The sequence below is a fragment of the Thermobia domestica genome, chromosome 3 (assembly GCF_964235325.1).
Source record: "Thermobia domestica chromosome 3, izTheDome1.hap1.1, whole genome shotgun sequence".
Classification (NCBI taxonomy): Eukaryota; Metazoa; Arthropoda; class Insecta; order Zygentoma; family Lepismatidae; genus Thermobia; species Thermobia domestica.
The window spans coordinates 272856760-272878580 of NC_137456.1; the positions used below are offsets into that span (position 1 = coordinate 272856760).

At 34.5% G+C, this 21821-nt stretch overlaps 1 protein-coding gene across 11 annotated transcripts in view; it reads left to right on the top strand.

The window, feature by feature from the left end:
• The window catches only part of LOC145681047 (uncharacterized), a 70679-nt gene that overhangs the window by 22548 nt on the left and 26310 nt on the right, over positions 1–21821 (top strand). For 9 of the 11 annotated variants that reach the window (XM_081752376.1, XM_081752374.1, XM_081752377.1 and 6 more), the window contains exons 2-3: positions 11916–12807; positions 19743–19850. In XM_081752376.1, coding sequence (XP_081608502.1) covers positions 12005–12807; positions 19743–19850 — 911 coding nt within the window. In that variant the 5' untranslated portion in view covers positions 11916–12004. Of the gene's footprint in view, positions 1–947; positions 1038–11915; positions 12808–19742; positions 19851–21821 lie in introns of those variants that run through there. The other 2 variants (XM_081752379.1, XM_081752382.1) reach the window with 2 other exon arrangements.

A 21821-nucleotide genomic window follows, 5' to 3' on the forward strand; every position in this document is an offset into this window, starting at 1 on the left:
AACTATCAAATCAAAACAGGCCAAAAAGCGGCATGCACTACTTGAGTACGAGGCATATCAGGTGTAAATAGTCAGAGTGGTAAAACCTACTGATAATGAGAAAATGTACTGGCAACCCCCATGGGAATAGTGGTGTCATGTAAAAATAACGACAGATCCTATAAACAGAAAAATTAATTGTCCTCCTAGAATCAGGGCATTTAAATTATCGATAGGTATCTGCCATTATCAACAAATGGAATGGAAAAACATTTAATTGAATGTGAATCTACAGAATGTGATTTAACTTGTTAAGATAAAGTCTGCAATTAATATCAGGACTGACAACAACATTTTAATAGTGGCAAACAGCCTGAATCGTGGAAATCAAACGGAATCAAACAAAGAAAGATTTAAAAAATATGTTTGGTATTGAGATGCCTGGTGCCAGCATTAGAAAGATCAAGAAAAAAAAAATGCTTTAGTACCGGAAACACATGTGTGACAAAGACACTATGATCATAATAGGAACTTGATCACACTAGGAACCACCTTACTGACACTCACATAGACCAGGGTTTGTCCAATAAACCTATCTGAAAAAAAATCCGCGGGTTGGACACCTGAAAAATTTCATCTTAAAACCCACCAGGCCTTTTGAGCTTTTTGTTAGTATATTATTGATACAATTAAGGTGATCACATTGAATGTGATTTTTATAAGATGTTGAACCTTCCTTGAGTGAATTAGATGCTTGCATGTTAAGGTTTACAACAACATTCAAGATGACACCTTTACAAAATTTCTGAATGTACGGAATGAATAATAGTAATAATAATAATAATAATAATAATAATAATAAACCTTAGCTTGAGATAATTAAAGAAATTAATGAAAAGATTATCCTTATAGTCTATTTGAACTAAATATGCAGGTTTATATTTTAGAAAATACTTTCTATGAGTAGTGTGCTTGCTGATTCGGCGAAGCCGATAAACGTTATCCTTCATACGTTTGATGGGTTTAAGGCCATAGATGCGGTAACTACCAGTAAATAGGTAAATACATTAGTAAAACTGTTAGTATTATTTATCTTTGATGGTAACACAAGTATTTTTCAGGAAAATTTGGTTTTCTAACAACAACATGAATGATGCATGGAATAGTTTTCACAATATCTTCGTAACTTATTTCAACGAAGCGTTTCCAAAATAATGTATATCTACTTCTTCATATAATAATAATAATAAAAAACTTGGGTAACAACCGGTATTAAGACATCACGTAAGATACTAAAGTCTCTAAATATAACATATAAACAAGGAAATTTATCTCAAGAAATGCAAGAATACTATATCACTACCAAAAGCAATTATAGAAGGTTACTAAATTTGCCAAGAAATCCCATTACTCAAAGTGTATAGACAATAGTGAAAACAAACCGTCAACTGTGTGAAAGTAGTAAACACAGAGCTAAAACAGCACCAAAATGAAAAATTAAATTACTGAATTGGACGTTACTGAAAACAAATTTATAAATGCAGCATATATTGTAAACGCCTTCAATGATTATTACAAAGCTATTTATAACATGCACACTCCTAATGATATATCGCACCCGAACATTTGTAATACGCCTATCGGTACCTTCTTATTACGCCCCATCTGAATAAGAGAGGTACATAATATGACAATGGAATTGAAATCAAAAGTCTTTTGGTCTGATGGGGGCGCGGTCGCTCAGTTGTAGAGCGTTCACTTCCGGTGCTTGGGGTTCCTGGTTCGATCTCAGCTCGCGCCATGTGGACTTTCCGGTGGACAAAAACCGTGCTCGCGGGTTTTGTCGGGGTTCTCCCGTTTCCTCCCACTTTCTTCATTTTACTCATTTCTTATTGTCACAGTCTCCTTTAGCCTAACCGGCATAAGCGTCGGACGATAAACTTAAATATTTCATTTTCTTTTGGTCGGGATAAAATACCAATGGCCATTATCAAAAATTTCAACTTTCACATCTCGGATCCGTTGTCCCTCCTCATTAATATCTCCCTTCAGACAGGCATATTTCCTGAAAAATTGAGTACTCCAAGGTCAAACCGTTATATAAGAAGGGGACCAAAAAATTAAAATTATAGATCAATTTCCTTGTCTTTCTAAAAAAATCACTGAAAAAGTAATTCTTAACCAAATTATAAGTTTTTTGTTATCTAAATATGCAATTTCACCCACACAGTTTGGTTTTCAATAACATAAAGGAACTGAAATTGCTTTTTATAATGATAGCAATAGGGTCACGGAAGACCTGGGCAAAAGCGAAAAATTCGTGGGAATGTTTTAGGATTTATACAAAGCTTTTCAATCTGTCCGTCGTAACATTCTTATCCATAAACTTAATAGTTACGGTTTAAGAGGAGTTGTCAACTCATGAATTAAATCTTATTCGAAAATTCATGCCCAAGCTATGGAAATATAATTTCTCTCAGAATCAGCTAATTTGAAATCCAAATATAAAATTATTTCTACTGGTGTTTCTCAGGGATCAATATTAGGACCCATATTATTTCTGTTATAGGTAAATAGTTTATCAAGTGACGCACGCTAGCAGATACAACTATGTACGCTGTTAACACAAATCTAACTATAACAGAGACAAGCTACGATATTATCCGCGATAAAATTGACGATACAGCCAGTAGTTTAGAAAACTAGTTTGACCAAAACAAACTAAAAGACAAACAAAGACAAATATACAGCCCTAAATTTCAATCACGTTCAAAATAAGCACTCCGTAGATACTGATATACTGTTAAATAACCAAATAGTGTATTCAAACACAACCAAATTTTTGAGACTTTGTGTAAATTACAGTCTATTTTAGGAAACACATCTTCATTGGCCCAAAACGTCAATAAAATGCTCTATGCAGGAATCTCTGTCAAACAGGTTTTAAATTTAGATACACTCCGTAACTTATATTTCGGACATTTTCAGTCTTTACTAACATATAGCATAGTCTTCAGGGAAGTTCCCAAGAAAGTGATATGTTGTTCGTTTTTTTTTAAAATAAAAAAAATAAAATAAGAACCACAACAGGGGCCAAAATAAATTACTTGTGTTCTCCAATATTCACGGAATTTAAAACATTACCCCTATTTTCTCTATACGTATTTCGCATGTTGCTTTTTGTTAAAACTAACATTACTAACACACCACGAAGCCATAAATACACCAGGCGTAAGGGTAAAATCCCAGAAAACAGTATCGCTGAAAGTTATACAAAAGCAATACAACATTTGTGGGTGCCATATTTTATAATAAACTTCCTCAATATATTCGAATGACGGAACACGGTGGAAAATACAAGAAATTACATAAAACCTATCTGTTGCACCATTGCTTTTATTTCCGCGAAGAATTCCTGGATATGTATATGAATTTTGTTCGATAATTTTTTTAAAAAAATCCAATTTTGTGTTTCTTTTGTATCGGGGATGTAGCTTGGTATTTTAAAGTAATCAGATTTTTTTCACGACCATGTATATATTTATATATATATATATTACAGTATGTGGTTCGTGTCCTGCAGTTCCCTAGGAGGGCTTAGACATTTATAACAGTCCGGGATTCGATCCTCTATATTTTGAACATCTCCTTTAGTCCAGTAGTAGTTCGGACTTTCAACCAAAGCCGACCATATAACCACTGAACAACACGCTTCGGAGTTCGGGTCAGAACATTCTGGGTAATTGACATAAAAGCTGATTTTAATCGTATTCTCAATGCCGATACAATATTATAATGCGAAAATTATTATGTTGCGTAAGCATTAATTATTCATGCTGGAAAGAAAAGTAAATTAGGTTATCTTTTAAACTAGAAAATATAAATTTATACCATGATAATTATTTTGGTAAAGGGTATGCAAAGTTTCACTTTTCACTTTAATAAACAACACTGAAACTGAAAACAAACACATATTACGTTACATTTTGGCACTTTAGTTCAAATAATTAAATATGATAACATTTTACACTTGGCCCAATTTTTCTTATTACAATCGCGGAAGGCGCGGTAGTCGCGGGTTACCGGTTGAGCTTCACTACATCGTTAGTTTTTTAATTTCGCACTGTCACTTTTCACTCACTTTGATGCTGAAGAAAGGCAATCTATGGCGGTCTCAGGGGAGTGTCCTTGAAGTTGGAGGGACGAAATTATGTTACTTTCCACTATATCTTCTTACAAGTGGTCTTGAAGTTTCTCCATTGCTCAGGTAGTTTCTTGCCGTCAAGACGACTTTATAAGCAAGAATTACGAATAAATGTTTTCAACTTGAATTTTGTTTTCTCGGCAACATTTTCGTCATAATCAACGCAACATATTTTTAATGTATGTTCATCATTACGCCATACAATTTTTAATGAACCAAACACAATAATTAACTACATAACAAATGTACCATTGTTCGTGCAGTGTTATTCGTCTGCTCTTTCGGAGCTGACTCCATAGTTACATGCTGTTGTCACACCAGAAACAACCGTCAGACTAACTTAATTTTTCTCTCAATCTCCTCGCGTTTCTACGCAGCGGACAGGCTCACTATGCAGCCTGGTGATGTCAAAGCTAAAAATAACTATTACAACTCATAGACAGGAATTTTTGGAGACGAATTTTGCTCCGTGTGCTGAATTTTAGCACTATATTTAGAGAGACGAGAGGATCACCAAGATTTCTGACGCAGACGCGACACACACACACACATGCATGTTCGTCTTTTTGCTAAGAGAAAGATTTTTAAGAGTGCTTTTATACGAGGTTTACTTAAAAATTAAAATTTTCTTCATTAATATTCGATGAGCTGGACCATATGGTTACAATGTATATATGTATATATATAAATGTATCTTTATACCTTGACAAGTCTTATTTACAGGCACGAATTCGTGAAATCTGTATGATTATGAAGTCGAAATATAATGAAATATGAAATGCAAAATTGTGCTGCTTACGCCACGGCAGCAAAAATAAACTGCCTTGCGACTTCACATATCTGTTCCTCTTTCTGAGCCGTATTGACACCTTCAGTGAGTGCTTTTATTTTGCAGCCTGTTACTGTAGACTGCAAATAAATTTAGTGAAATAGCGAAAGAAGGTGACAAAATTAGTAAAATACTTAATGTATATTAAAATAAACTGTTTATAAAACCTGTTCTCCTACACTAAAAGTTATTTGTAATGTTCTGCTTTTTAAAATAATTTAATACATATCAGCAGGATTATAATAAGACCCCAGAAATTAGGAGTCGAATTACTACATCAATTGAAATTAAAAATAAATCGCGCGCAGATCGAGAATATTGAAGTCTACATATTATTGTTAAAATTACAGCTTTATTTTCCAAATTTGGCTTTTAATGTCTTGAAAATTCAAGTTATGTTGTCGCCTATACATCTTTCCCACTCTTAGTTGTAGAAATTGACAACTTGTAGGCATACATGTTACAAAGTTAGTGTATCTCCATGCAATTTTATTACTGCTACAAATATAGTCCTTTCTGCCCCAGAAAGCTCTTAATCGATGGTTGAGCGCCAAAAAGGCGTAACTGCAATTTTATTAGTTTAGAGGTTGAAGTGATATGTGCCTCTCTGGCACAGAACCAAATGCTAATAACTCAGTTATACCTTTATATCATTTTCGAATAACGTTCCAAGAATAGAGATTTTCATTAAGGCGTCTTGGCACAAAAAAATTCAATCCATTATACATGTCCTCATAGCACTAACTCAAAATATGAAAATTCGACAGTTACGGCCTTTTGGCGCTCAACCATCGTAATGGCTTGGAAAACTTGTGTTTAACTTCATCCTTTATATTATTATTATCATCTAGTGTACAATTAGCATTTGATCGCACTATTACAACTATTCATATCTTCATATTAAAACAACTCGTATTATATAGCATCTTTTCTGTTTTACAATATTTCCTCAAGAAAAATGTTTTCGTGATCACTGCGGAGATTTGGAGCTCTAGAAAGTTAAAGCAAACAGAGGCTGACTAGTATAGATGGTTAGCCTATCTTAAGAACATCATGAACAAGAACAGTGCTCGAAAATTTTTCTTTAGACTCAGACTCCAGTTGTCAGAGACAGACATCATAATATAAAAATAATTTGATATATGAGCCTACATATTTTAGATTTAAGGTGTCTAAACTCCAGACACGTATTTCTAGTTGCTATTGTTATCTGGTGCCTGGGGTTTCTCAATCGTCGACAAAAGGAATATTAACAGAACTTTATTAGGTTTTAGATGTGTTAGTTTGCAATATCATCGTTTTCTTTTCCCCTCACACCGAATAGATTCTGAGCATGTTAATATATTCATAATTTTTCTTGTCAGCTCTACATGTGAGCGAAGTTTGGTATATAGTATTACACTTACAAAAGATTAAATAGTGAAAGTATTGTGTTGTATACTTTTTTTAATGTCCACAGAACAGAAAATCAACTAACGTACTGTTCATAAACTTCGCTTCATAAAGTTATTTTTTAAACGTACTAGTAGCCTGCCATATACCCCAACTGGCATTTTTGTGTCTCATTGTTCTTTGACATATATATAATATATGGGGTGTTAGCCTAAAAGAAATAGACAACTTTAGTGGTCCCCCAAATGTAAAGTTTTAATGACATGGTGACATAACTTACATAACTTGTAGGATACATCTAGAAGCTTTTTTGTGGTACAACTACACGGGAAACATCCTCTAGTTACATGGGAAGCATCTAGTTTGTAGTCCAATTCTTCCCAAACGCGCATGAAGGTCTGACTGTCAACCAATGCAACAGCATCTCTGATTCGTTCTTTCAGTTGCGTCAAACTCTGAGGAAGGGGGGGGGACATACACTTTATCTCTTATTAAACCCCACAGAAAGTAATCTCACGGTATGAGGTCTGGACTTCGTGGTGGCCATTAAGTCATATCCATGTTCTCATGAGTTGAGCGGCTAACCTACTGCCTAGAAAGAACTTCGTCAAGGTAACCCTTTACATCGGAATGCCAGTGTGGTGGGTCTCCATGTTTCACAAATATTAAACTGTCATCAGCGGCGTAGCGAGCATTACAAGATTGGGGGGGGATGAAACTTGAAATTGCCAAGTCTTGATTATATATATATATATATATATATATATATATATATATATCAAGTGTTTCGAAAATCTTAGTCTCACTTTTACCAACTCTGCGGAAAACTTCACAGCAACCTTATTTTCATATTCGCCCCATTCCGTGCCACATCTGAGTGACGGACGAACAGCCCCCGGTTTCGAGTAAAGTTTCACACCTCAACTCAGAATCACTATCATCTCCCACGATGTACAACTGTTAATTTGACAACTTATGGCTAGTTTTGATAGTCTGCGCCAGTCAGTCCTCACCAGAAATGCGGAGAGTTTTTTTCTCTTCTGTCCTCCAGTCTCCTCCCACTTCGATTTCATAATTTCGCACTCTGATGAAAATTATTAAATACCAGCAAGAAAAATACTAATATATAACCTCCCTTTTAGGCGCCCCTCCAACCACAAGCCCGGGGCACGTGCCCCGCTTGCTCCCCCATGAGCTACGTAAGTAACATACAATGATTACGTAATGCTTTGACTTATAAATACTATAAAGAAAGGAAGAATTGCAATTTTTGTTTTACTTTCCGAAAGAACCAACTACGTGATTAAAAATGAAGTAGGAAAGGCAACACATTTGTATGAAAATGAAGTGAAACACACACCGGTCTATGCTTTCACCCAGCAGACGTATTGTTTGGCCCCCCAAAATGTGACTTTTGGAATCATGCACTTAGGTTCATAGCGGAAGAGACAGAACGACTTGACTCATGAATTGTAGCTTTCGTCCATCGAACAACATTTCCAGAAACCTACTGTGTTCCCCTGTGCCGTGGCATGGAAAATCAGCAGCCGGGGCGAGAGTATGACGGCGTCCTCGTACATATGAGTTAGGGGACAGATCATCCGCGAAGCGCCACCATGGTTGGCGCGAAGCGTAAGAAAATTTTCAAAAATAAACCCTGCTTTTCCTTGATTTTGAACACCTTTTATTACTTTTTTCCTTCCATTTTATATATGTGCACATATATTTTCCTAACATGAGTAACATTATAGGACCATTTCCTAAAGCAGAAAGAGGATTTAAGTACATACTAGTTGTATTCCAAATAATTTTTCCTGTCTCTCTTTTTCTTTCATTCTCTTTTTTCATTTTTCTCCCCAATTTTGCGCCCCCTTTCTTCGGAGCCCGGAGCTATCACCCCCGTTATGCAAGGCACTGATGATATCATTCCCAAAACACACTTTTGTTCAGTTCTCCCTACTCGAAAAGCCCTGTAAATAGAAAGTCTTACTGCAAAACAGAACTGAAATACGCTATCCTTGTCCTCTATATTAATATGATCACCTTTTGTTTCAAAGCGAAAGGTTTATTCACACACAAAGCATACACGGTTACACAATACAAAGTATATTCACTCTGGTATAAAAATCTACTTCCCTTTGACACTTTACTATTAGAAAAAAACTCTTAAATTTGTCAAATTCACATACTATACATAGTAAAAGGTTTATACTAATAAACCTGCCATGTTTTCTTCATGGGAATACGGGATCTTAGATCCCCTTTCCCCCCAAAAACTTTCCAACAAAATCCAATAAACTGTACCTCTGGTTATGAATAACAGTATAATAGGCCGCGGTGGCTCAGTGGTATAGCGTTCATTTCTGGTGCATGGGATCCTTGGTTCGATCCCAGCTCACTTCCAGTGAGCTTTGTAGTGGAAAAACACCGTGTGCGTCTCGGGGTTCTCCCGTTTCCTCCCACTTTCTTCATTCCACCATTTCATTCATTTCTCATCATCACCATCTCCTTTAGCCTAGCCAACATTTATTTTTTTCAACAATATAATAGGCGGAAGTTTCCTAAGCTGCAGCTACTTTTCTCTCGTCGTTCCCTGTAATTAACTTGACGGACTGAAGATGTTTACAATCCAACTACAATAAAAAAATGCCTTAAAAACTTAAGATAATGTCTTATATAAATGCTTTACAGAAAAACAATATGCAAACGGTTCAAATCAGTCATACAATCTACATTCAATATTCTTCGCGTGTTTAGCAATATTTATTTACATGGTAGTATTTGCCAAAATTACGTTTGTCAGTTTAATCTGATGAAAAGTTGATTTTTCTCCTTGTGTCGTGTATAATTATCAGGACCAGATTTACATATTTCTAAGCCCTGGACCAAGCACAATTCTGTGCCCATAACATCTCAAAAATATTATAATTCTTGTTACTTTATTTAATGTCTCTATGAAGAAAAAGTCACTCATCTTTCCTGTGCTTGTACATGTAGAAACACTCAAAGCCATCTTACTTTTTTTTTCTTTTTTTTATGTTGGAGAGTATCCGAGTTTCCACCAGGTACAATGGAAAAAGCATTGTTGCAAATTTCGCTCGCTATCAAGTCGGACAGGGTATTGTGATAACTTGATCAAAACTGTTACATGCTACACTTTATCGTTCATTCACATTATCCCAGCCACTTCATTACTTTTCGAATAAGCTTATATTGATAGGAGAAATGGGATGGAATTAAAATATGGGACATTTGCCTGTCCTGACTAAATTTATTGGGACGCGGTATTCTCGGGCCCAAAATCGGGACTGTCCCGTTTTATACGGGACGAACAGTAGGCTTAATACTAACCAGTCACTGCCTTGTTCTTGTTTTATTAATATCAATTCTTTCAGTCACTACCTGTTGCCTTGTATACGCTCTTGTATCAAATGCTTTTGCGTAAATTCTCTACTTGCCACCGAAACGCCTTTTCTGTCTGTCTTTGCATGCCAACTCCATTCTGCTTTTGTCAGTGGTACAATTTCCGATTTTCATTAAAGATTCTTCAAAATGTTTACGAATATCAAATGAAGAAAAGTGAAGTGTAATCACTTGCAACAAGTAAAGAAGCTTTAAACGAATAAATCAATTTATTTCAAGATAGGTAACTACACAAAATTTATGCCAAGTCTATATAAGAACTGATAATGTTTTACAGCAACTGGCTACCTAAGAAAATGTTAAACCGAATAAGTCAATTGAACAAAACGGCATTCTTCAAATTGCCAACTATGTATTTTAATTTGCCAACTTGTCAAGCGATTGGTAACTTTGGGGGGGGAGGCTCCCCCCCTTTACCCCCCCTTAACGACGCCCCTGACTGTCATTATCTTCTTCATGTTGCGGCATGAACCAAAGTTGCAACGTGTTCAGGTACATTCTTCTTGGAAAAAGAACGGTCCATACATCTTTCAGGGCGACACAGCACAAAACACGTCAACCTTCGGGGAGTCCCTAATCTGCTCCACAATATCATGAGTGTTTTCACTTTCATATATGAGCACGTTATGTTTGTTTACGATACCATTAATGTGAAAGGTTGATTCGTCCCCAAGTGTAAGCAGCTGAAGGAAGTCCTCTTTCTCTTCACAAAGATTTTGTATGAACACACAAAACTCTAAACATTGTTATTTGTCACTTTCACTGAAACTGCAGTAATTGCAATCGATATAGATAGAATTTGAGACGTTTACGTAGAATGTTCCAGACAGTCTTTTGAGGGATATCAAGTTCACTCCTGCAAGTGTCGTTTATTTCCTCGGGCTGCGATCATAGCTTGCACGAACGCGCTCAGCTGTTTCTTTGAAACTGGAAGTCTTCCCGTGCATTTCTTCTTACAGAGAAAACCTGTTTCCTCAAATTTATGCACCCAATCATAAATAAACTGCTGTGTGGGTAGTTGTTTCCCATACTTTGTCCTAAAGTGACGTTGCACTACAGTAACTGAATTTTTCTTGCCATATTCCAGAACGCAGAACGCCTTCTTAATTTGACTCGACATATTCCTCCAAGCCAGGGGCCGCGGTGGCTCAGTGGTAGAGCGTTCATCTTTGGTGTTTGGGGTCCCGCGTCCGATCCCAGCCCCCAACAAGTAAACTTTGTGAACAAACACCGTGTGCGTGGGTTTTCTCGGGGTTCTCCCGTTTCCTCCCACTTTTTTCATTCCAGCATTTCATTCATTACTGATCATCACCGTCTCCTTTAGCTTAACCGGCATAACCGTGAGACGTAAAACTAAGATTTCATTTCATTTCATTTCCTCCAAGCCACTTCAAGGTCAAGTTCGAGGGCAAACCAAGGTGCTTATGCCACACACTCATCACTGAAACAAAAAAAAAAAAAAAAACTGCCAGCCGAAAACTTCAAGTATATACTCATGTACCACACGTAAAATCTTTTTGTTCAAAAATACATAACATTTTATACATAGTACAACTTGTCTATTTCTTTTAGGCTAACTTTGTATATATATATATATATATATATATATATATATATATATATATATATATATATATATATATATATATATATATATATATATATATAGAGAGAGAGAGAGAGAGAGAGAGAAAGAGATCCTGCAACGTTCCTAGATACCTGCGTTGCGTGGAATTGCAGTCGATCAATGATGAGAAAATGGAATACATATAATGTTGCAAATTTGAACATGACATTCCAAAACATTATTCCATCTAAATGAATTAAGTTGTAGCTTACTAAACTCATTCGACTAGTTTGTAGTTTACTTTAATAGACTAGAAATATCAGCATTTCTATGGATTTCACGTCTGTGAAAACATTGCAACAGATATCTTCTAGTTCCGACATATTTGCAAAGCAAATTTTAATGTTTCGCTTTATCTCTTTCCCACTCTGTCTTTGTATATATATTAATAGATGTGTCATTTTATATATTAATAGATACATGTGTGTTATGTAGTAATAATATTTTTAATCACATTTCAGAACTTTTCACTTTGCTGCAACGGTGAGAGCTTTTACAAATCAACAACCTACAAAATAGTTTTTGCGTTAAATGAGTGGCTTCTGGTAGAATGAACATTCCATCGACTGCAGTTAAAGTGAAAATAGAGAATGAAACGACTGAAAATTGTGATTTCGAGTTATATCGTAGTAATGATTATCAGCTGAAACATAATCATATTTCAACATGTTCTGTGAGCTTTTTGAAATGTAAAGAATCAACCGAAATTGCAACAGATGGATCTAATAATATTCTAGTTTCTGCGGAACCTAAATTCGAAACCGCTTCAGAACATAATAAAAATGATATAGCATGGGATTGGAAGCTAGCTTCGAGAGCCATATGTTTAGTCAAACGTTTATCAATACCTAATTTGTCTACAAAATACGAACCATTTCTCAATATAATAAAGCTCGCGGATTCAGAATTGAGTGGTTCCTGTGGTAGGGCTGAAGATTCAAGTAATCATTTTTCGAGACTTATTAGGGACAAGAAAGAAAAGAATGTTCAACCGTCTGGTTCAGGAGAAAACAGAAGTTCCGGATATAATAACACTAAACTTTCCATGGTCAGAGATTCTTTGGAGCCCAAATTTAAAGCTACTTCAGAATGTAATAAAACATATGCGGAATCAGATTTTAAACTAACTTCAAGAGCCATATGTTTAGTAAAGCCTTTATCGATATCTAATTTGGTTAGAAATAGCGAATCACTTCGCAGTAACTTGAAATTTGTAGATAAAGGACTCGTTCACTGTACTCCCAGAGCTGGAGAATCAAGCAGTCCTAGATCTAGTCATCGCAGAAATAAGAAGGAAAAGGACATTCAAGGAAGTGAATATCGAAGACCAGAGGATGATAATCTGGAATTAAGGTACGTTTATATTTGTAATATTCCATTGTTGTGAGAAACTCAGTTTTTTCTATGGTAACCCAGTCAGTTTTATTGGACAATTGAGTTTAAATAAATTGTGTACTACATTCAAACCGTGTTTCTACATAAAGTATCTTTAAGCATCATTGTTCTATTTTACATATTTGAAGTAAAATTTTGAAATTCCCTTCTCGCACAAACAAAATAAATCCGTGAGGATTGATCGCGTTTCGGTGTGTATTTATATCCGCTTATAGTTTGACTTGTAGAAAGGAGCAGTTAGACCATTTTTTAAAGTAACAAAGAAGTGGGTAGTTTTCCATATTATCTAACAGTGTTGCCAACTAAAAATGTAATCCTTCCGCTACCGCTTGCACTCTATTTGATTTCATTATGAGCATTTTTATGAAAATTATAAGCAAATTAAATCCATCCAGACCTTATGAAAACCCTGTATTAAGTAGAATTAAAATCCCCTTTTATACCCAGGATTCAACAACCATTCGTTGTGGCTGAAAATGCTTTAACTTTCCTTAAAAAATGTCAGGTACATACTAGGATAGTACCTCAGAAAGGAAGTCATAGAAGAAAACACTTTATCAACACATTTGGCACAAATGCAGTTTGGCGCAGGGTGACATCCAGAAGTCCTAAAAGGCAGAAGTCCTAAAAATATGGGCACTAGACCTAAATTTTAGGACTGCTGCACTTTAGGACTTCTGCAATTTAGGACTTCTGCTTCGGTATTATTTTTAAGAGTTCTGCCGTTTAGGACTTCTGCCGCGATATGATTTTTAGGACTTGTGCCTTTTAGGACTTCTGCCTTTTAGGACTTCTGCCGTTTAGGACTTGTGCCTTTTTCATTCACTTGCTTTAGTTCTGAAATTCGCCACCACCACACGTAATTGGGACGATGCAGCAACTAGTTGGCAATAATGTTACGAACATATCTAATTCCAACAGTAACAGCTATATTTGTACTACTAAGATTATTATTATCACTATCTGTTCTGCACTTATACACGAAGTACATAGTACAACCTATTTCATTCTAAGAATTAATTACATAATTAGTTAAGAAATTCGTTTGTTTCGAATGGAGATACGAGAATCCCAAGACAAATTCCTAAAACAAAAATAAATAAATAAATAATAAAAAATGTTTAAAAAGCATATTTTACCAGACTTCTGAAACCAAGCAAACATTCAGAATTGCAATATATACTGTGCGGAGCGTATTTTATTAAGAGTAGGACAAAAATCTACCGAAGTTTACTTAATTAGGACAAAAGCTCACTAGACATTTCACGAGTGAACATTAAATACCAACTGTATACATAAAGAACGCAGTAAATTTAAAATTGAGCAAAGGACATTTATTATGCAATACAGTGGGTGACATTCATAAGTCTTAAACGGCACAAGTCCTAAAAATATAGGCACTAGACCTAAATTTTAGGTCCTGTGCCATTTTTACAGAAATTACTACATAGTCATTTAGGGGTGTAGCCTGCAAATTTTTTTTAGGGGAGCATGATTTTTATATAATAAAAGCAAATAAAAAGTTTATTTCCAGATTACGAAAGCTTCAATAAGACAATAAATTTTTGAAACTTGGACCTTGACAGAGCGTAAATTTAAAATCACAGCTTGTGGGAAACGTACGAATCAGGTAGTTATAAGAAATCGGAAACTGTTCATGGAAATCCATTTGTTTGACTGTATTTATCTTCTGTACTCTTATATAAAAGAGTAAAGATGAGTAATTTTTTGGGCATACTACTACAAGTAGAGTCGTTAAATTTTAATTATAAGTATAATTTTCTTATGAAAGCAGGACATAAGAAAGAATTTTTGGAAATAAGTATCGTAAAAAGGGTGGGGCAAGATTTTTTTAAAGAGTAGTGTATCTCGCAAGTTTCTAAAGCTAGTAAAATGAAACTTAGCATATAAACTTTCCTGCTAAAAAAAAAAAAAAAACTGAAAATTGAACACATAAAAAGGAAAGAGCAAAGGGAGCACTTTTTTATGTTCGAATTCCCCATTACTTACTCAGAAAATATGTAAATAAATTAAGGAAGGATTTGTTTAAGCTAGATGCGTGAAACTCGGTATCGGTATTTGAACTTTTAGCTAAAAGTAATAAAATACTATATGTTTCAGCATCTTGAAAATTACACTTCTAAAATAAAGGAGGGTCAATTTCTATAATATTAAAATATCCTACTGCTTATAAGATTTGGGCAGAAAACTTTTCCTTTAGGCCTCGGTTCATCCAGTTAAGCAAACGAGAGTACAAAGTGGCTAATTAATTAGGTTCTTTTAATTATTTTAACATGTTGATGTAGTTTAATTCTTTTAAAACTGTATTCACTCACATTCTATTATAAACATCCTTCATTTGCTGTAATTATTAAACACGTTTAGTAAACATAAAACAGACTAACCCCCGGTCCCGGCCAGGAATGTGTTTTTGGTGTTAAGCCATCATTTGCCGTCCGTAACATAACCTTTGATTTTAACTTCACGTACTCTCAAGAATCAAGTCTCAGAAATGTAGCATATATGAAATATACTACTACTTCTACTTCTACTACTACTACTACCATTACTACTACTATTACTATACTACTACTATTAATAATAATAATATGCACCTCTGAAATACGTATATATCTATGCGTTATTAATTCTTTCATAATCTTGAAAGAAACTTTGGATTTGTTTTTCGTTTGTAAAAATCAAGGCCCTCTAGAATAACTTGCTGGCTACTCCCTGAATGACTATGTATTGGTTTCTGTACACGTATTGTGTTATCACTTGCTAGTCTAGTGTTATTTGTAGAACAAGACAATGGTTCTTGTCTTGGAATATTACTAGTTTGGTGTGGTAGTACAGTGATAGAGTGTGACCTATAATTTAATTTCCCTGTAGGGTATGCTATCTGCAATGCAATAAACTGTATATGCTGCTTCTTCCTAACAAGGATGGGCGATAAGCCCCTGCAATTCCATTACAAATAAGGACGAAATTATTTTATAAACTACTTGGTGAACCTTTGTTAATATAACGCTATTAGTTCTTACAAACTTTTGTTAATCTTATTTAACAATTGCAAAATGGAATAAGAGAGAAAGTATATAATGATGATTGTTTATTTACATAAGATATACATACAACAAAAGGGAATCTGTTGGTCACTACTGCGTATCTGCTAAACCAGGGTCAAACTCTGTGTGTCACAAAAGTTAGTTTAACAGAGTTTAAAATAATATATATTTTCTTCCAAAGGAAAATAGGCTTTGGAACAGTGGGTGAGATCCAAAGCTATTGCTAAGAGGTATCAAAAAACTAAAAAAGATTGGCTCTGAGAAACAGAAACGCAACTTCTAGAGACTTAAACATTAAAATGGCTGAGTATGGTGTAGACATTTCGCCTGAAAATGTTCGAAGGGTTCTTTGTGTTAAGGGAATTAAAGCACTCAGGCCAAGAAAGAAAGCAAAAATTATTCCAATCATTACAAGAAAGCGCCTCGAATGGGCACGTGGCAAAGAACATTGGACTGCTGATGATTGGAAAATAGGAGTTTCAGTAATGAATCATATCTTGGTGTCTGATGAATGTTCACAATATGTGCGACTAGTGTTGCAAAGGTCTAGAAAAAACAAAAAGGAAATTTTGGGTAAAGAACAGTTTTTTACCGTTTTTCCCGAACCTGAAAAAAACGAAAAGATTGGGAAAAATTGAAATATTCGAATGTTTCACACATTATGCTTTTAAAATGAAAACTACACTATTTTATATTTTCTGCTTTACAGTTAAGATCATTGAGTAGTTATGTATCTTGTATTAGAATAGGGAAATTTAATGGCAATAAATATATTTACACCATTCCTTTAAAGTTAGCACCGTGATAGAATGAAGTTATGGTTACAAAAAATTCTGAAATATAATCGAAGTTAGATTAAATAATATAGACGCATTTAAATTATCTTAAGTAATCTTATAAAGTTACCGTTTCATGGCAGGGAAGTGTTAAAATAACAGGGCCAGAATCATTTTAGTTAATACCAGTATGTTAAAATCAAATATCTATTTTATGGATACACGTATCTTCCTTGTGCTGTGTAAATTTTTGTAAATTTTGAACCCATTAGAAAAAAATCTTTTGTTCGGAAATATTGGCAAAACCCGGATAATGTAATTTAAAAACTATTTATTCGCCTGATGCTAATCTTATTTGCTGTAACATGTCTGCAGCATCTATACATACAACGTATTTCGCTAGCAGGAAAAATAGTTAAAGCAATATCTTTTAATTTTTTTTTTGTTTTCTGATAAAAAATACCTCTTTATTATTTGTATACTTTTCGAAGAACTCAAAAAGAGAAACGATTTTCTTTACATATACACACATACACCGCATAAGTGCGTAAATTTAAGCAGCGACAAATATATTAAAGAATTTAACATGTGGAACTTCCGTTCGTTATTCTTAAAGACTAGCAAAATACCCGTTCTTCATACGGGAAGAATAGTTTCATTTTCGGTATAAGGAGCATCAAAACTGTCACCAGTGAACTTAGGGACCCCAAAACAATGAGTTTGACACTAGTATCAGTCATTTTCACTTACTATTACATGTCATCTTCTCCCTTTAGGAGTAATAATGGGGGCTGAATTTGGATTTAAACGGCATCGGAAGTGTCACTGTTCATCTCAGCCACCCAGAAAAGTGTGGCCGGTCGTTTGTTTTATCCTTCTATGACTACCGTCTACTTTATATTTTGTCTCTGCCTCAGCTTGTCCTAAATTAATTATAACGTTATAGATTTTATTCACTTTTACTTAAAATCTTCTCTTGTAACTTTTCTACATGGTATGCAAATGATAAATGATATATGAAGGAGTGGGTCCTGAGGATGTACCTACCCCAAAATTCTTGTCTTAACTTTAAAGTTATGCTTACATTACAAATTTTAATGTAATTAAAGATTATATTTAATTTTCAACCCCCAGAGGTTTGAAACTTTTCGAAATTTCTTGCACGCGCGCCTGCAAAGGATCACACACTGTGCTCTTACTACGTGGTTAGCTTAAAGTTGTAACAATGACAGGCTCCCTCCTTGAAGATTTCTTTCATTTAGCACAAATGCTTGTTAGAAATCAAATTAATTCTGAAGCCCTATGATAAATTCTTTTTTAAGTACATTTTATATAGCTCACAAATTCGAACTTTTTTTTACTGAAAAAGAATTGGAGTTGTACGAGTAAAGGCAAGAGGACATGTTCCCGCCGGAATACAGCCGCATATTATAAGGGGACTTGTTGTTTTACCTCTGTCCTTATGCAATATATTATGCACTAATAATCATTCAACGTATCATGGTTATATATATATGTATCTTAACGAAATACTGAGTACGCCATAGCCCGATTATGTAAGATCAATTCGATCGTACTTACCTCTAAACAGTCGATTCACTGTATTATTTTAATGTCTACACATTTGTTCATCAATCTTGAATAGATAGTTAAGTTAAAAGAAAGAGGGAATGTATTAATAAGTAGTCAGTCTGAACACCGAGCCAAAAAAAGAAAATAGTCTGTAGCTTGTAAAGATGTTTGTTTTGATAATGTTTTACGAAAGAGAGATAATGTTATTACTTTCTGTCTCGTATTATGCTATAGAAATCTGTTTTAGAAAAATGCAATTCTAAGTATATCTAGTAGGAAAATGAACCAAAGTACAGTTAATAATTTACTTGGCTAACTATTGTGTGATAGGTTATGAGTTCGATTTCTTATAATAAGAAAATATTAAGCAGAAGAATGAGTCCAAATTTACAGCCGAAACAGCTTGTTTTAAAGATTGTCACAATTGTTTCATATGGAAACATTTGAAGGTCTGTATTAATACAACTATTTGGCATAGAAACATCTGGATTGGACATCTCTATGCATAATTCATCTTTGTATTCGCCAAACATAGGAATTATTGAAGTAATATAATATTTCCGGAAAGCCCGTGTGGTATTGAACACATTCACACTAACGGAAAAAAGTCACTTAATACTATCGCCGGCCGCAAATTCAAAATACTGGATAACTGCAATTACACAGAGCAGAAATCCTGCTCAAGACCATGTTACTTATTTCGAAAGCTCTGTGCAAGTTATTGATATTAAGAAGAGCTTACATGATTTTGAAATATAGAAATTTTTTGTTCCTTAATTTATTCTGCTGCAATTAGCTCCAATGTGTTGTGATTTGTGTCCTTGACACTTTGAAAGGTATAGCTTGAATTACATGGACTTTTCTATCCGAAATGTTGGTGTTGAACTATGTGATTACTGGTATTTCGTTTATTTCTCGATGTAAAGGTTTCATTTTTCATTTCGGAAAGTCGTTTACAGCATTACAAAATTTCAGAGCTCTATGTCATTTCATTTCACCAGATTCAGCAAAGGGAATTAATAAACGAGACTATGTAACTTTGCGATTCCAAATTATCTCATATATAACTAAGGACCTGGAACATAATCGCTTTTAGATATGTGTATCGATATTTTGAAATATAAACGATCAGCAAAAAATTAAAAGATGGATATAATAATGTTAAATTTTCCGAGTTAAGTGATTTAGACTATCGTCTAAAAGATAATAAAAATGCTGTAATAGCAGTTTGTAAAGAGAGTTTAATAGCTGTATGTTTAATGAGTCGTATATAAATAGATAATTCCGGGTTCGATTCCCGGTGGGAGCTCATGTGGTTCGGATTCCACGTTAATCAGTAGGTCCTCGTCTCATTAGCCTTCGGTGCTGAACGGAACGTAAAACAAAATCAACTCAACTAAAATAGATAATTCATTGTAAAGTGTTCACCATCTCATAGTAAAATCAACTTTTTAATATTCTGAGATTTTTGTCGTAGGGATGAAGATGTAAGTGATCACTGGTCTAGCCGTAGTTCTGATAAGACCGAAAAGGACGTTCAAGATGATAATTCTGGAGAACTGGGGGACAATTCTGAGGAATTCAGGTACGGTTACATTTATCATATTTAGGGTTAATCGTGATGTAAATCTTTAGACATTCATCTATTTCCAATATTACGTTAATTGCATTTTCTTTCTGTAGGTAAATATGTAGTATTTTAATTGCAAGCAATTTGAATAAATAATAGAATGCAATCTAATGTTATGTTTTCGTGTGCTTTTATGCATACAATATTTAATAATGATACACGGGACAAGGGTCGAGAAAGAAACTTTATAAATGCTAATTCGTAAATTGTACCCTGAAATATGTAAGAACATGGTATACCTGCCTATAATGGACCGTTTATTAAATTAGTAAATATAAGGTCTTTTGAACATATTCATACTGAGAAGTTGGTGAATGATTATAAAGATAGATAGTGAATTCTTTTGTTGCTTCGTCTCTGTTGCATGAAAGTCCAGAATTTTTTTTAGATGACGAAGATCCTGGTGTATTTCATTGTTTACTGTACCACCTAGAAGTTTCAATTTAGTTAATATTGTGTTCTAATACATTACATTAGATATATTTGGCACACATTTTGTCGTGCTCTGTTTAATTATTATTTGTACATGGTCCTCTTTGTCAAACACAGATTCTTAACAGAAAATTATATAATTTCGAATAGATTGCATTTGAAGCTATACGAAGAAATACGTCAATATATAGTATTTACTCCCGTATGACCTTACGCTATACATCTTAGGTTTCTTTTTCTTCCTTTCTTGATTACTTGAGATACATCGAATTCGACAGTCTGTAAATAATCTTGTTTGTTCTTGACTTACCATGTTTCTTGTTATTCCATATCTTACTATTCTTTAAGAGCCAATCATATATCCATTTCGTGGTATTACCATCTAGATAATCGTCTTCCTATATACCGTGCATATTATTATTTGGAGAAAATCTAGTGAAAATTCATTTTTTTTAATGCAGATCTGTGGAAAAAATGATAGAGTTGTGCTCAGTTATGTGGCATTTACTCTTACAAACGGTCTATGTTTCTATAATAAGAAGCATATAATAATGTAAACAAATCCTTTTATTTGCTGAATTGTATTCGGCGGTTTTTTTTTTTTTTTTTGTACACCTGCTTTCCTTCCGCTTTTAATACCATATCAGTTAATACTTACTTCAATGTTGGGGTGTAACACATACACAAATCTTATATAAAAGTCAAATATACAGTGCCGAACTCAGTACTTTTGTTAGTTACTGCATTCTTGTCTGATGTAATATCAACTTCGAAACTGTTCCTTGCGATATCTGCACGGATTATTAAAAAAATAGTAGTTTCTTTTGAATTCACGTGTTCACAACTTGACATCTTGAATTAAGACAGGAGATGTTCTTTTGAAGCCAGCCTTAGTAGAGATCAGGTACTCCAGCTGAAATTTGCTCCCTCCCGTTCTTAGAATTCGATATCATTTCCTGGAATTCGGAGGGAAGTTTCGACAAGCCTTTAGTTGTTATGTTCATAGCCTTTTACGGCTACCACAGGATCCGTGGGAAAATGTTGGTTTGTGAGAACCGGCTGTTGCTATGCTCATAGTCTTGGATGCTCATAATCTTGTGTGTGTGTGTGTGTGTGTCTTGGATGCTCATAATCTTGGCCGGCTATCGGATCTTCATCAGAGTCCTTTTAGTTATCACGATCGAAGCTTCCCAGTTGATTGATTGATTTTCGTCTTTTCGTTATGTTTGTTGTGGGAACCGGGTGTTGCTATGCTCATAGTCTTGGATGCTCATAATCTTGGAGGGCTATCGGATCTTGATGAGAGTCCTATAAGTTATCACGATCGAAGCTTCCCAATTGATTGATTGATTTTCGTCTTTTCGTTATGTATTGAATAGCTATTTTGCATAGCATAGGTTAGTTATTTTAGACCTTTACCCCCAATCCTTTGATATTTAGTGATCGAAGCACTCCAATTTGATTGGTCTTCGTCTTTCCCCGACTCGTTCCTCC